Source organism: Schistosoma haematobium, chromosome 6 (genome assembly GCF_000699445.3).
Source record: "Schistosoma haematobium chromosome 6, whole genome shotgun sequence".
NCBI classification, from domain to species: domain Eukaryota; kingdom Metazoa; phylum Platyhelminthes; class Trematoda; order Strigeidida; family Schistosomatidae; genus Schistosoma; species Schistosoma haematobium.
Window position 1 is genome coordinate 20,077,589 of NC_067201.1, and position 16,882 is coordinate 20,094,470.

At 32.9% G+C, this 16,882-nt stretch overlaps 1 protein-coding gene across 1 annotated transcript in view; it reads right to left on the bottom strand.

Annotated features, from left to right (window-relative positions):
• MS3_00008738 (uncharacterized protein) overlaps window positions 1-16,882 on the bottom strand; it is a gene marked incomplete at its 3' end in the record, with an annotated part of 47,694 nt that overhangs the window by 12,889 nt on the left and 17,923 nt on the right. Inside the window, exon 2 of the mRNA XM_035729670.2 lies at window positions 11,608-11,700. Coding sequence (XP_035586351.1) covers window positions 11,608-11,700 — 93 coding nt within the window. The remainder of the gene's footprint in view (window positions 1-11,607; window positions 11,701-16,882) is intronic.

The window sequence follows — 16,882 nt, forward strand, 5'->3', positions numbered from 1 at the left end:
AAATCATAGTCTCACCGGTTAGACTCGATAATTTCAAATAAATTGAATATATTGAATAAGATGCTATTGATAAAGGTATATTGATGATAACCAAAAGAGTAGAGAATTCAATTTCTGACGTCTCACAACCTGATTTAAATTGCTTCTTTAGAGAGTAAGTAGATAAACATATCAAATTAAAACAAGTTAAAATAGTAAACAGGAACAAGGTAGAATATTTAGTTCAATCAAACTCAACCTAAGTTTGATGATTTTAATATTAAGTGAATTATTTGGTCAATGTAATTCTGTATAGGACATTCGTGTATATATTTGTGTTTGTATGATGGTGTTAAGATTTCGCTTATTATGACTTAGCTACTCTTATTACTTAGTAATCTTGGACACTACTTCACTCAACAAGTCCCCAAATCAGAACACGAATGAACGGGAGTGTAATTGTATTCCAATTAACAAGGTTGGACAGTAAGTAACAATCACAATAAGTAAAACGTTACTATATTTGTAATTTTCATATAAGATTCTAGAATTTTCTTTAAGTCTCCGTAGCGCTAATTGGTTAGGAAATAGCCAATAGGCGTGCTCCAACACAATCCTGCATGGAACATGCTTTAATCCAGTTTATATCCCTCTAACAGATGGTAAGAAAATTATGAAGTTTATAATGTGAAAGAGTAGAGTTGAAATGTATGTATGTATGTGTATGGTAATCATATGGGGTAGGAATAGGACTACGTGTGTTTGTTTAGAAATAGTTCAAGTTGAATGAATAACCATGTTTCCTATTCTATTAAGAGAGGTGAGATTTAGCAGTATATACAACGTTTCAGCTATTCGCCTTTCTTGCTAGTTAAAAAAGCCTTTCTGAATTATTTTGATGTTTTTAATATATAGATCTGGTAGTTCATGTGAAGTTGAATAGCATAATTTATGCCGACCTCTATTGTCTCGTTTTTAATCCGACTATAATTTTAAGATATTTGCAACTAGATGATTAGGAACCATAAATTAGAGTGATGAATACATTTCTTTTCTTGGTTTATACAAATAATATATGTATAACTATGTCTAAGGTGACTTTTTTTAACGATCGTCAAAATAAAAAGAACAAAATCATAATCAATCATATTTTGATGAATAAACCATAATAAGCACCTATTTACAAACATGCATTTTTGTAGATTATATCTATTGTAAGACTGAAGAACTGGAGAACTACGAAAGAGATCATCCACAAGATACAAGTATTTATTAACAGCTGTTTACGCAAAATACTTCGGATCCGTTGACCACACACTATCAGCAATAACAACCTACTGTGGGAGAGAACAAACCAGATTCCAGCAGAAGAAGAAATCAGGAAGAGACGCTGAAAGTGGATAGGATACACAATGAGGAAAGCATTCAAATACGTCACAAGGCAAGCCCTGACATGGAATCCTCAAAGCCAAAGGAGAAGAGGAAGACCAAAGAACACATTACGCCGAGAAACGGAGACGGACATGAGAAGAATGAACAACAATTCGATAGAACTAGAGCGGAAGGCTTGGGACAAAGTGGGTTGGAGAGTGCTGGTTGGCGGCCTATGCTCCATTGGGAGTAACAGTCGTAAGTAAGTAAGATTGAAGATACCTTACATATTAGACATATTTATGTTTTTTATCAAATTGAGTAAGCATCTTAAAGCATGCCTAACACTATTCAATATTAATCGGATTTCACAGTTTCTTGATGGTGAAAATTGAATACTCAACAATAAAACCTTTTCATGAATAGCAACAAAATAATGTTTATGAGTATGTTCCTTAGCAACGTTACATTTAAACCTCGTTCTTTTTTTTTTTTACAAAAAAGTATGTATATGTACACACCACGTACTGATCACTGCAAGTAGATATATTCATTTTAAGCGGAAATTAATTTTTTTTTTCAAATCAATTAAAATTATATGTCCTAGAAGGGGAGAGACATTGAAACAAAATGGGGATTCAAATTTGTCACTTGAAGAAGAAGAAGGAGGAGGAGGAGAAGGAGGATAACACTGAAAAACTATGTATTCAACTTTTCTTGGGGAGGGGAATTTCGTTCAATAATTACAATGTCAAATTTTCGGGGAGACCAAACGTATTCTTCCAAAAAAAGCTTAGAAGTGCCCTGAAAACACTGGGAAACATTTTATCCATCCAGTATTGAATAGAAGTGTCTCAGATACATTTATAAGGTGAAGAGTCAAGTATCACATTTCGGATTGGATGATTATATACTGCTGCAATTCTGATAGGGGATAGAAAAAAATTGGTGAATACAACTGGACAGTTGTCATGTTCAACAGTATCAACTTTAATGCCAATAAACACCGGAGTTTAGCAGTTTTCAATGACTCTTCAGATGACATTCATTTGAGTGTAATGTAAAATGATTAGGAAATGTTTTAATTAGCTAAGAGTATCAATACAAGTTATGATTGACGGTCAGAGATATTAAATATCATAAAAAATGAATGAGATCTAGATAGGTTAAGAAAATCTTTAATCTTCTCATAATATGTATAACTAATAGAGTAGTATACAGAGTTATTTGTTCTCATTTGTATAATTAAACTTTTTCTTTTCTATAGCAAATAGTTAATTTCTAGCAGTTCAAATTGACAGGCTAGCAATTGAACAATTTCTCTGTTTCAAAATGATCTATGTATGTGTAGAGATTGCTTGAATTTTCTATTTGAATACTTTTACAAATGGTGGAAAGGTGAACTGTTCACAAGATTTTGTCTAGTCACTGAATATTAGGAATAAACCGATCATTATTCACATGTGAAGATAACCATCCTTTTTCAGTGTTCAATAAAAGTGTAATACCTAGAGTTTATTTATTTACTGGGATGGTGTTGTGTATAAGAGGATGATTTTCAACGGAAGCTTTTTTATTTCATTCGTTTAAAGTTATCTCTACATATGTCTTCTATGAACACGTAACTATGCAATATATCAGTTTGCTGGATGAAAGGAAACAAATTAAGTAAACTTTACAGTTTTAAAGAAAATCCTCAGTGAAGATAATGTCTTTATACGTAGAGCTCATTTTCATGGATTAGTTGAAGTTAGATATTAACACCGTTGGATGCCGACAAGTTCATTGGTCTAGAGGTTAAGCGTTTGTGCGCAAAACCGATAGGTCATGGGTTGGAATACCACGGAGCGGGATCATGGATGCACACTGCTGAAGAGTACCACAAGAAGATGAGACGGTCATCCAATGCTTTCAGGTTTTCCATGGTGGTCTAACTTCAATTGACTCATGATCTCAACTATTGAAATAGGGAAATCTTTGAAAATGCTTAATATCATACATACTTAAATATTGCAAAATAGATGAACTACAAATTCAAAGTCTTGCATACATCCTATCTCGATTTTTACCATCATACTTATCATTTCAAATGCCCACATTTTATTTTGAATAGGTTCACTTCAAACGATTGCCCTTAAAAAATTCATGCCTATTAAAACTGTCACATTTAAAGATAAGTAATAACAATAGCAGACCATTCAATATATACAACTGTTTAATATTGATACAAACTTATCAATTTAAACACAACACCAAGTTTATATATTCATGAAATACACTAGGGTATATTACTATCATTCTGTACACAAATGTAAACATAAACAAGAATAGATTTAATAGAAGAAGAGAAAAAGAAAACAAACGAAAATATGACTCATGTTCCATTGTAAAACTGGATAATCTAAACTATAAATTAGATCAATTTAGTGTTTATCTAGTCAACTATTTATTTCTCTCCACAACCGCTCCCCAACACTCCCCATAGAAATGGACAAACATATAAAGGGAAAAAAATATTGAAACTAACATACATTGGTCTTATTATTAATGTGTTATTAGACCACCACTAAAATAGGTTACAAAAAGTTGGTTATAGTTGTGGTAGTAAGACAATACTAGATTTTACCAATAAAATAATGTAACATAATATAATTTATAGCAAATAGGCCCATACATAAAATTGAAAAGATGAGTATATTTCAGTGAAATAAAGAAATAACCTGCTCATTGTTATAATACAAAGATATTTTAATAGTTGAGATCATGAGTCAATTGAAGCTAGAACACCATGGAAAACCTGGAAGCACTGGACGGCCGTTTCGTCTTATTGTGGAATACCTCCTTGGCAGTGCGCATCCACGACACCGCCTCACAAGATCCGAACCCAATCGTTATTCGTCAGTAATCAAATTATGCAGTTTAAAAAATAATTTATATTATTGTACATCATTCATGGATCATAATTGATCGTGAATACAATAATCAATTCGTTCGTATTATACTGTTGACGAGTCTAAATAAACGCCTGGGAACGTATTATCTGATGAGTTCCATAATAGGACGAAACGGCCGTCCAGTGCTTCCAGATTTTCCATGGTGGTCTAGCTTCAATTGACTCATGATCTCAGCTGTTGGAAAAACACCTAATTTTCTACATATAACTAACCTAAGAGTAAAGGTCTTACTAATATTTTGCCCCATTGTTCAATTTAAAACGTGGAATTAGTGTATGGTTATAGGAAACAGATAAGAAGTCAATAATATGCGTGCCAGTAACAGATTAACAAAAAAAACTACTAATCGTTTTCAACCTTACAATCGGTAGGAAATAACATGACAGTAGTTAGTATATATATAAAGAAAACCAAAGCTGTTGAAACCTAATTTTATGTGGTCACAAAGAAAATAAACTGAAATATACAAGTTTATCTTCATTTATAATATATACATATCACATCGTACCTATAATATGTCTAATTAATTCTGAAAAAACGGGAAAAACTTAGCTATTTAAAATTAAATATGCATATAAACATTATTGAAAATTGGCAGCATGCCAATTGTCTACACGATGATTTCTCAATTCTGGAGAGCCATGATAAAGCGTCTTAATGTTTGATTGTGTATACGGTAACAAAACAAGAGTAGAACAGTAAAAGATATCCCACTAAAAATGTGGACATGCTACTATATTACCGGACATACGAGCATGTTTGTACATAGTGAGTGTATAAACACTTACATAGTGGTAATGTGTTCTTCATATATACTGTTAAACAACCATTGTTGTACACCACTATTCTCGTAACCGGGAAAAAACTTCTAGACCAGACATAGAAGTCAGAAAAATAAGTAATGTAAGGGTAGAGAGAGAAAATTAAGGAAAGTATTAAGCAAGCAACCTAACGAATGAGACACAGAGGGAGAAAAAAAAAAAGAGAGAGAGAGAGAGAATGCGACACCGTCATAGTAACGGATTAAACAAAACACCTGTTTAAGGTATTAGATATTGTAGTTACCTTAAGAATGAGAAAAAACGGAAGAAAACAAGAGGTAAGGGAATTTTGTTATGAAATTTCAGTCATCAAAATTGTGATACCAAAGGAAAGACTAGAAATGTACGAATAACATCTAAATAAAACATATTTTATGAGACCAAATATGATTATCTAATAAAAATTATTATTATTATTACAGAGAATTAACAGGTCTTGTTTTTCTTTATCCAGCGTAATGATTTTTCAAGTTGTTGTTTATTATTTTTGTCTCCTCCATTTGCTTAATTGACCTTTATTGTTTTATATATAAATGTTCTTAACAAGTATATTATGTGTGATCAGATTGTTCGAAATATATCGCGTTAATATATCATATTCAGATGGTGGAGAAGATTCTTAGCTCAGATGGATGATTTTCCTAGAGTATTGTTCTCTGAACTGGATGGTTTGGTCGTGGAGCTTTCATCGTTCTTCTGAACGACATTATCAGTACAAATTTCAGGTATAAGCGAAGCGTTCGAATTTCTCTACATGTGGTTCACAGATTGTCAGTTTATCTAATAAATAAATTATGCTACATCACAATTTTCTTTAATTTTTTCAGGTATCGAGGTAAATAAATGTTCAATGTCTGCACTATATCTATTCAATATTAAAATTACTATAATATTCACAGGATCCCTTCTGATATTAATCAACATATGCTCACAAGTGACTGGCTTCAAAAGGTGTTCCCTGGAGTTCTAGTGAGAAGCCGTGACCAGTGGAGTTCAATAGGGTCTCTTGTGAAGAAAATGGTAAATGTGTCGCTCAATTTAGTGGATTGGTTTAAGCTAAACATTAACACCATTAAATGCCGGCCGGCTCGGTGGTCTAGAGGTTAAGTGTTCGCGCGCGAGATCGATAGGTGCTGGGTTGGAATCCTGTGTGGTGGGATCGTGGATGCGCACTGCCAAGAAGGAGTTCCACAATAGAACGAAACGGTTTTCCACGGTGGTCTAGCTTCGAACGACTCATGATCTCAACCATTAAAATATATCCATTCAATCAGTTAGAGCCTCACGACCAAACCATTCAGCCCAGATAACAAAACTCCATCAAAAAAAGTACGCTACTCAAGCTTCGATCAATGAATTATAGCGCTGGATAAAAAAATAAATGATGTTTCAATAGTGTTTGAAGTCAATCAATCAACGAATATAACCCTACCACCACTAAGCTAAAAATAGTAGAAGATAATCTAACGAACATTCCTAGTGTCATTTTACGATGTTGTAATCATAAATATAATCCTTGAATATAAATTTTGTACTTTTTAAAACTTACCTAAAAGATTGTTAAAACGATGACAATCATTAATCAGAGAGTAATGAAGTGTAAAACGTTTCTCTCTTACAATAATAGTATAGTCACTAATTGAATAATAGTTCGATAGGCGTAAGACTAAATATATTACGAAGGGTTTGACATTAAAAAAAAGGATTGTTGGTATTTGTTTATTGATTTTCATGCTTGAATGGTCACTTTCAAGAAGTTGGCAACTGAAACAACTTTATTTTATTTTAATGCTTCATTTAGCAATTATAAGTTAAAAGATGTTTACAAAAATCCATAAACTTACAACTGGTTAATGTTATTTTTCCCAATTCATATCATCTTTAGACTTCAGATGGAAACAAAAAAACTTATGCCTAACTAATCGTCAAACATTTAATATGTATAGGTATATTACTGACTGACAAGTGATTTATAAATTACATCTTTATTTATTTGAACACATAGATATTGGTATAAGGGGTCACCAGATACATGTGCGCCACACAAATCTCATTTGATTTGTTTGAGGGCTGTGATACTGCTTGAGTGCCCAAACTGAATCACGTAGTTTTCTTAGGGGGCCACACTCAGAGTCTTCGATCTAAAAGTCTGATCCACAAGGCAGTGAAGCAACGTAAGGAGATGCAATCTCATGTTAGAAGATGACCAATAATTGGTTCATACGCCATTTGTTACTTCAGAATACTGGAGCCCATGTGCACTATTGGTTTGGAATGAGGGTTTTTCAACTCCCCTAGGTAGATCCTCCATATCCACCAACCCGGTTAAAGCGTCGGACATTCATTTTTCATCCTCTCAATTTCGTAAACAACAGTAATGCCTCAAGAACACAGTGAGTAGAACTTCCCACTTAGTTGCTGTATACGCGTGGCCATGTGAGAACATTTCGAGAGGAAAAGTCGACTCACCTCACCCTTGGCCGTACCAGGGCATTTAAGGGCTGTAAATTACATCACATAGTTTACAGTACTCAATTACTAAGTAGTCTCAATGAACCAATTCTACGAATAACATAAAATATCATCCATTGGTTAAGAAAATACAATATATATCTTTTCTTGGATACTGAAAAAGATTACGGTAATGGTGTATGGAAAGAAGAAAGAATCAAGATTTCATGATATGTTGAAATTCTACGGAAAATGGATACTTAATTATATGAATTCATCAGGAAATTTTGGCGAGAGTATAATTTATGGACGAACTAATCAGATTTAAGGTAATAGGTTTTAGATTTTGGTGCGAAATTCGTTTATCCATTTAGTTGATGTCAGTTTGTGATGAAAACTTTAAATCGAATTCTTAATCCTAACCATCAACTACAAATCATAATCTTTATTGTTCATATAGATTTATAGCCCTCATTTAGCTTTAATAGGCAAGTGAACATTCTCAAAGTCACTTTAGAGTCCTTTAAAAGTCGTCCATAAATTATAGTCTCATTGAAATTTCTAGTAATTAAATTATGTTAAAGTTAATGAAAAGTTGAATAATATCTAGTACTGAACTACTGATTCATTATCTTTTGACGGAGGATATGGTGAAAAGGTAGTTTTGCGAATTATAGAGTACTGATGGTCTACTGAATGATCACCGGGATATTTATTCAAGTTCTGGCTCTAGAATACTATTATTATCAGAAGGGGTTTTATGGAGATTTCAGTAATTTCAATAGTTGAAATCATCAGTCAATTGGAGTTAGACAACCATGGAAAACCTGGAAGCATTGGACGGCCGTTTAATCTTAGTATGGAACTCCTCGGCAGTGCGCATCCACGATCCCGCAACGCGAGATTCGAACACAGGACCTATCAGTCTCGAGCGCTAGTGCTTAACCAATAGACCACTGAGACTGCCGGCATCCAATGGTGTTAGTGTCTAACTTCAACCAATCCACGAAATTGCACCACCGTACACCATTGCCTTCAGTAAGCTGATATCTCACAACAGACCTGGCTGAACTCCACTGGTGACGGCTTCTCACTAGAACTCCAGGAAATGTCTCTTGAAGTCAGTCATCAGTGAGCAGATGATTGTTATCAGAAGGGGTTTTGTGGAGATTTCAGTAATTTCAATAGTTGAAATCATGAGTCAATTGATGCTAGACTGATAGGTCCTGGGTTCGAATCTCGCGAGGCGGGATCGTGGATGCACACCGCTTAAGAGTCCTACAATAGGACCAAACAGCCATCCAATGCTTTCAGGTTCTCTATGATTCTTGCTTCAATTGAATCATGATTTCAACTATTGAAAATACTATTATTATTATTATTATTATTATCATTATTCAAGCAGTATTTTATCATGAATTTGAAATGTTCACGTAAAAAATCAATTCGTTTATTCACATCTCTTTCCTTATGATTTATTTGGTTTTACTTTCCACATGGAAAAAAGAAACAAATAATAAACAACTATTTGGTTAAATGATTAAGAATGGGGATAGTAACAAGGTTTAATCTATAGATATTACAATTTATTTCTAGTTGTACATCAATGGTAATACAATTTATGTGATAATTTATTAACTATACAAAATATATGTAAATAATTATAGATTAAGTAACACTTATGTTTTGTATTTCGCTTTTATCATGTACGTGTTACTACTTTTTACTGGGTCAATCATTAGTTGTTGTTATTGTTGTTTATTTGTTATTTACCAAACATTCTTGTTATCACTATTAGTGTTGTTTATTTATATTGTGTAATTATCAAAGTGTAAATGAAAAGAGGTGAAGGAAAATCTAAACAACAACAACAACAACATGAACGATGAAAGCGGAGAGAAAAGAGGAAAATTCAAAGAGATAATCAGTGATAAACAATACATGATTCATACTAGGATGAATGCGTTCATTATTTTTTTTAAAATTTTCTATGCACATTATACATAAATATGTTTACTAATACATAAAAACTATAGTTGTATGCCAGTTCTACGTGTGGAGAATGAAAGGCAGTTATAACTGATATGTATAACCTTTATAGATAATGAATCTACAATTATGATGTTGAAATACTACAAATGAATCAACTTAACTCAATAATTATTATTAGTAAATTGTAAATCTATGAAGAATTCAAGTAGAAAGGTTATGTTGTTAGTCAGTTTTCGTGTGTGTGTGTGTGTGTGTGTGTGTATGTGTGCATGGCTATAGCAAGAAGGTGTATTATACTAGACCTTATTACAATTTATTACTTCATGGAGGTTGTTGGTATTTATTATTAATAAAATGAAAAGAAAAGAAAAACTAAAGGAAAATTTGTTTTTTTTACGTTAAAGGTACCATATATTCAATCTTAAATAATAGAAAAAAACTGAACGAAATATCAGTAGGATAATTGCCTTTAATTATAACCTTTTTAAGGGATATCGTTAAAACAAGCATCGATGATAATGTGTAACATGAATTCCATTATTGAATAATGAAACTCATGATATTAGGCTAAGAAAAAAATGGATAAAATTAACTCAAGTAAAGATGGATAGTGGCTAGTAGTGTAATACAGGATGAGCGTTTCGTCCTATTTGGGACTCATCAGCTGGATGTACCTTCATCTCAGAGTTGATGTTTACTCTGGGACTTAAGGTTATATCAAGGCAATCTGCAAAGGATGCACATATATCAACATGAGAATGACCCATTACAGTCATAAATAACAATGGAAAAATACAAGTAAAACAAGAACCAAGTGAATTTACAATTAACTCAAGTTCCCTATAATATGGGTTAAAACAGATCCATTTCAAATTAGCAATGTTTTGATAAATTAATAGCTTACATATTCTAAAATTAATCAATACTTATTTTCAATATAATACAAAAAAGAGGTTTTGAAACAATCAATGTTGATCTCGATCTCGGTGATATTAAACAATATTATTAATTCTTACTTTATGTAGAAGTGAATTCCCTAGATATTCCTAAAGTATTAAGACAAACATGATGGTCATTTTACGTTTTATTGTCTTAATTTGTTGTTTCAGTTTCTAACTACATGATCTATTGATCTGTTCCATGTAAAACAGAAAACTGAAGTTATATTCAAGTCTTTTAATATGAGATTTTCTGGACGCTATGCTTCTAGAAATTGCCTTGAGTTCTTAAAATTTTATCGAATTGAAACATCTACATTTTCTTTCACAATTGTCTCTAAACACTGATATATCAAAATATATCGTTCCATTTCATAGCTATTTTGTGTTCAACAGTCTTCAGAACTGGAAAGATATATGAAGATTATGAAGTCGACCAACAGCAAACACGGTCATTAGAACGGACCGAATAAACGGACAGGTATTTCTCCTTCCTTTTTTTTTTACAAAAATTCATCACTGAATAAAGACAAACATCATGCTGATCGAATCTTTAATGATGACAGGATAATGTTAATCAAGCGATTATATATAGTAACATTACCTAAAAATTAATTAAGAAATAGATATTCCTTATTTACCGTTGATCTATTTTATAGAATTGAACTGGATAAAATACTACCATTTATTGTGGTAAACAATAAATGTGTACTATTTGATTTCCATCTATATTATTCATATTATAGAAGAGTGGGAAATTTCGTGGTGCCTTAACATCTACTCAGCAATGTCTGTAATGGTATTTAGTGTCTTAAATCAGTGTACATGATAAATTGACTGGTAAGTAAAACAAATATGTACATTCTCATAGTTTACATCATGAGAAGAACATAGTTAGACAACTGCGGGAAACGAGGAAGCACTAGAATGAAACTACCACCCAGTAATATGTGATTTTAAATGATTATCTAACTACAATCAATCCATGAGTTAAAATATGAGAATTCAACAATCATTACAAACTCACTACACTAAGCACGTTTTGTTTTATTAAAAACGAGAAGATTAATTCATGCATGAATCAACATTATGACAACTCACTCTTCAGCTTCAACAGAATTGGCTTGAGCTAAATAAGATGATGGAATGTAACCAACTTGTCCAGAATGTTCAACTAACCACCATTCTGAATCACTGAAAATAAATGATATAAAACAAACGAATAGATGAAAATAAAATACTTTTTTAGAAATTTTACTATACTACTCAACCTAACCAGTATAGTAGTGTTAGAAGTGTTTCAAGGAATATATTTCATACAGTGATTACCTAATAATTGAACAAGGAAGAAATAAACACGAATTGAGTTGACATTTTGAGAGGAACCAAAATCAAAACAATTGTATAATAAATAATAGTTGCAAATGATACACAGAATTGACAGTTTTGTAACTGACAACCAAGTGGTCGTCCTATTCGAATTGTGTGCTCCGTTATAAAGTCATCCAATAAATGTTGACTAATCAAATAAACAATGCCAGGATGTTTGGGGTGCGTTTCTCCCACTCTAAATGCAAGTTGTTGCTCCAGGAATGGCCTGCGTCAACACCTCAACTAAAGATAAGGAATAAAGTAGTCTAACGCGTTGACAACTTCACTCATGTTGGAAGTCTGATCAGCCCTAAGGGGTTGATGTCTGACGAAATCTCAGCACGGATCCAAAAAGCTCGTTTGGCTTTTTCCAACTTACGTCACATACGGCGAAAACAAGTTATTCGTCTATAAATTAACGGACGAGTATACTCCCCAGTAGTTCGTTCTGTTATACTTTACGGCTGCGAAACGTGGCCATTAAGAGTAGAAGATACTCGTAAGTTACTAGTATTCGACCACGGAGGTCTTAGAAATGTTGCTCGCATCTGCTGGTATCACCGGGCAAGTAATAATGAATTATACGCAGGGTACTAGGGAATGATTGTAAATCAGTTTATGAGGTTGTGAATCTTCATCGAGTGAGGTGGTTGAGTCACGAGTTACGTATGCCTGAACACCGATTACCACAACACGTAATGCTGACTAGTGTTGGAGATGGTTGGAAGAAAGTTAAGGGTAACCAAACCAAAATGTGGCATCAGTCCACAAAGTCACTAGCTTCTAGTCTGAGCCATGTTGGTAGATGCAGACTACTTGGTTGGGGTCCGCGTGACTATTGTAACCAATGGTTGGAGACTCTTAGTGACATGGCTGAGAATCAATCACAATGACGTAGATGTATACAGTCTCTGTCTTCCCTTAAACTATGAGATGAAAATTGCTTTATATCTTTCTTTCTACGAACTAATTATTTATTCCTGTACTATATCCTTATACACAATCTTTCTTTTATATATTACCACCATTGAATTAACTACTTCTATGAACCTGGTGTTCATCTTGCTGTGCTAATGAGGTGTGGTAACTTAGACCGATGTATATATGTGCCTGGTTCTACCTTGTAGCTGACTGAATCAAATAAACTGAATTAATTATTACTTTTTTAGTTCAGAAATCATTCAACCGATGCCTTGATCATTTTAGCTTTATCGTTATTTTCATCTTCAAACCGAAAATATTCAAGGGTATTGTGATTATTACTGATATTGCTGGTACAATCAAACAGTCGATTATCTAATGTTGCATTATTTAATAAGTCTATTCTTAGATAACTTTCATTAGCGAACTTGAAGTAGTACCACTCAATGATGAATTCAATCATAAAAACATCAATAAATGTAGGAAATTTATTGATGAGATTATGTATAAATAATCAAATCGGTAAAAACTGGTGTAAGAATTCAGTCATTGCTACTTTAAAGGCAGTGATTTCATTTCAATACCGATACAGTAGTAAGTTTGAAAACCAAAATAGCATACAGATATACGATGACGTGAAGTTCAATCACATACAGTGTGAGATAGTTGGTTGTGTAATATCATAACTCGACTGAAGTTAGACAAGTACATCATTGATTCCGTGTCAGCTTTTCAAATGAAAAGCGTTTGCGAGCGAAAACCGAAGTCTAAAGATTCATTCCTGGATGAGAGGTCGCAGGCGCACACTTCTGAGTCGTCCCATACTAAGACCAAACAGTTGTCCGGTGTCTCGTTTTTTCGTGATGGTCTAGCTGAGATCGGTACGTGATTAAAACTATGAAAATATGGTGGTCTGTTTGGAAACATTTAAACAGAAATGATGAAATACTTTAAATTGATAGTTAAGTGCTTAAGATGCTCAATATCCAGTCCTAGACTCGAACCTCGTTCCACCTATTTCGGTCTAGGTGAATAGATAGTATGGTTAACATTTAAGCTAAAAGTGTGGCTCGTACCCAAGTACCTGGTGAAAGAGTTATGGAAAAAATCCTTCTTTAGGAAACAATCAACGAATAGTGCGCTAGATATATTTTACAGGTTGAATTTGAAAAGTTGTTGACGTATGAAATCCATAGTACTCATTATTCTATACATTGAAACCTTAGACTAAGAAAATTGAAGAAAGGTTTAACGTATGTTTAGCGTCTTTCAATCAAATCATACAAATTGTTGTCTTTAAATAAACGTCCTTAAAACAATAACATTAAAGAGAATAGCTGATTTATTATAATGACCGTAAGGACCATCACTAGACTGAATGGTCTCGTGACTGTCATTATCAATGCACATTGAATCAATCCATCAACACATTTTTAATTTTATTCAGATGAACAAATACACTGAGATCTAACGAGTATAATACATCATCAAAAATTAATAACAAAAAGGCGGGGTTTATTGATGAGGCTAAAGCCTATGTTACATATGCACAAATACAGCCTACTTTGATGTACAACATTCATTGGAGTAGAAGAAGATTTGAAGAATGTTAGTAACATCCGATTCAAGATGTGGCAACAGACTGGTAAGTCCTTGAGTAGATTGTGTTAGTAGATCCAGACGACCTGATTGGTGTCTATGAGATAACCATGAATAGGTATTACAGACAATGAGTGACAAGGATCAGAATCACTCTTCATGTTTATCTCCATACGCTTTATTCATCGAATTCATCTATTCTTTTCGAATAAGACTAATAATATCTGGTCTTTATCACCGTCGTTGCAACTACTAACATTGCTATTCCTTTGTTACTCTTCTTTTCCATTTTATCTCGTTATGATAATGTGGTACAGTAACTTGGGTTGGTAGACATTTATGCCAGCCTCTACCCTAATTAAAATTTAAACGACAATCAGTTTAACAATTAATTTTACATAATAAGATATGCCAGACTTAAATCTGCTTGACCTGATTCTAGTTTAAGATTGCACATTAGAATCAGAAATTTGTTTCAAAGAGTTTTGGTTCCTACAGAACTGTTATCAAGTTAAAGCACTAATACTGATAGGGTTTCAATTCATTCACTATTAAATCATGATTTCCGAAAACCATTTAAATTTTATTTCATTCACAAACAATTTCCTCAACCTATGTAAGATCTTAGAGCAAGAATCCAAAAACAGTTCTAGAACCTCTCTAAATGAAATATTTAGGATAAATATATATCTAAAAGGGAAATTTTTGAAAACATGGATGCATAAGTATAGTAGAATAGCAACAATGAAGTACTTTAACAAGAAGCGAATTTTCATACTTGATTGTGTGTCTCGTCTCCTAAATAATGGTTCTCGATTCTTCGTAATACAAATGCTCAAATCAATTGATAGGATTAGTGAAATGATTGCAATAGGTAAAGTGAAAACTTGCTCCCCCAACTACTTAACAAATATCAACGGAATAGATTAGATAAGATTAAACTACTAGCCGTTCGGTCAAATATATTCAATCAGTCAGTTACAACGCAAGACCAGGCACATACATGCATCGGTTCAAGTTGCCATCGCAAATCATACATGAAATAGTCAAGTCAGATATTATAATTTATCAAATAACAAATAACTTTTTAAATATAAAAGTCAAGGTCATAAAACAACTGATGATTTGGCAAACAACCATGTTACAACACTACAATGTTTCAAGTTAAAACAATTGATAAGAACAGTAATTATGAACCAGCTTTTATTAATATGACGGCTGATTTATCTAGATTTTCAATTTGTTTTATTTAACTGACGAAAAGCCGATCATTTTGTATCATGTAAATCCTTTATTATCATTAACAGTGCTACTAATCTTACGTCTTTGGCATCCACCCTGAAAATTTCATTCAGCTAAGTTAATGAGGTCTAACAATTTGAATCAATCTATATATGTACCAGGTTTTATATTTGCGTCCAACTAACGGATTAATCAAATGTGTTATTTTTGTGATACACTTAGTATTTCAGTCAACATAGCTGTGATTGATACTAACTTCATTGAAATGTGATTTCAGTCAGTCAGCAAAAACGTAAAACTTCGTACGCACACATATCAGCACAAGTTGCCATACCACATTAGCACACAGATACAATTGTCGATTCAAAACCCATAGTGGTAGAGGTAGTAAAAGTATAAACAGTAATGGGAAAGATTATGGTTTGTGGATGTTATTCAAGGAGTATAATCTAGTGAAATAAATTTGGAAAGAGAAAAAAAGAAAGGGATAAGAAGAATTCAGAAGATTAGAGTTTGGGAGAACATAAAGAGTGGATGCGCCTGTGTCATCGCAAACGATTTTGAGCCATGTCATTCAAGGTCTCTAACCATCAGTTGCTATCGTTTCGCGGTCCCCAACCAGGTAGTCTACACCTACCAACATGACTAGTCCACTTGTCAGTGACTTCATGTATTTGTGCCGTGTTTTGTTCTGGTCGCCCCTACCTTTCTTCCAACTTACTCCCACACCATAAAACATCGCTCTTCGGGGTAATCAATAGTGAATTAATGTTAATGTTAAAGATTTTCTTAATTCTTTGATAATTTTGATAAGGAAGATAAAAAAAAAGTAGTAAAACAAGGGTGCGAACATTTAACTGTTTAGTAATTGTTTTTATTACATGGTAATTGATCCTAAATACCTTTGAATAAAATCATTGTCAAGGATAAATTTATCAAAATCTAAATATGATAAAATAATTCAGAATTTTCGCCAAAATCAATCTATAAGTATGTTAGCTTTTAATATTGATTTTACTATCATGTAAACATTGAAGAGTAGTCATAAAATAAGGATCACTGTGTATGATTATATCATACATAATAGTTTGTGTTATTATGGTTTTTGACATTCTAAACCACAACTGATCAATCTCTACTGATATCTATGTATTCTGAACGGATTGCTTTGATATTGAATTTTAGTAACAAGATTTTAGTCCCAGAGTGAACATCAACTCTGAGATGTGAGTACATCCAGTTG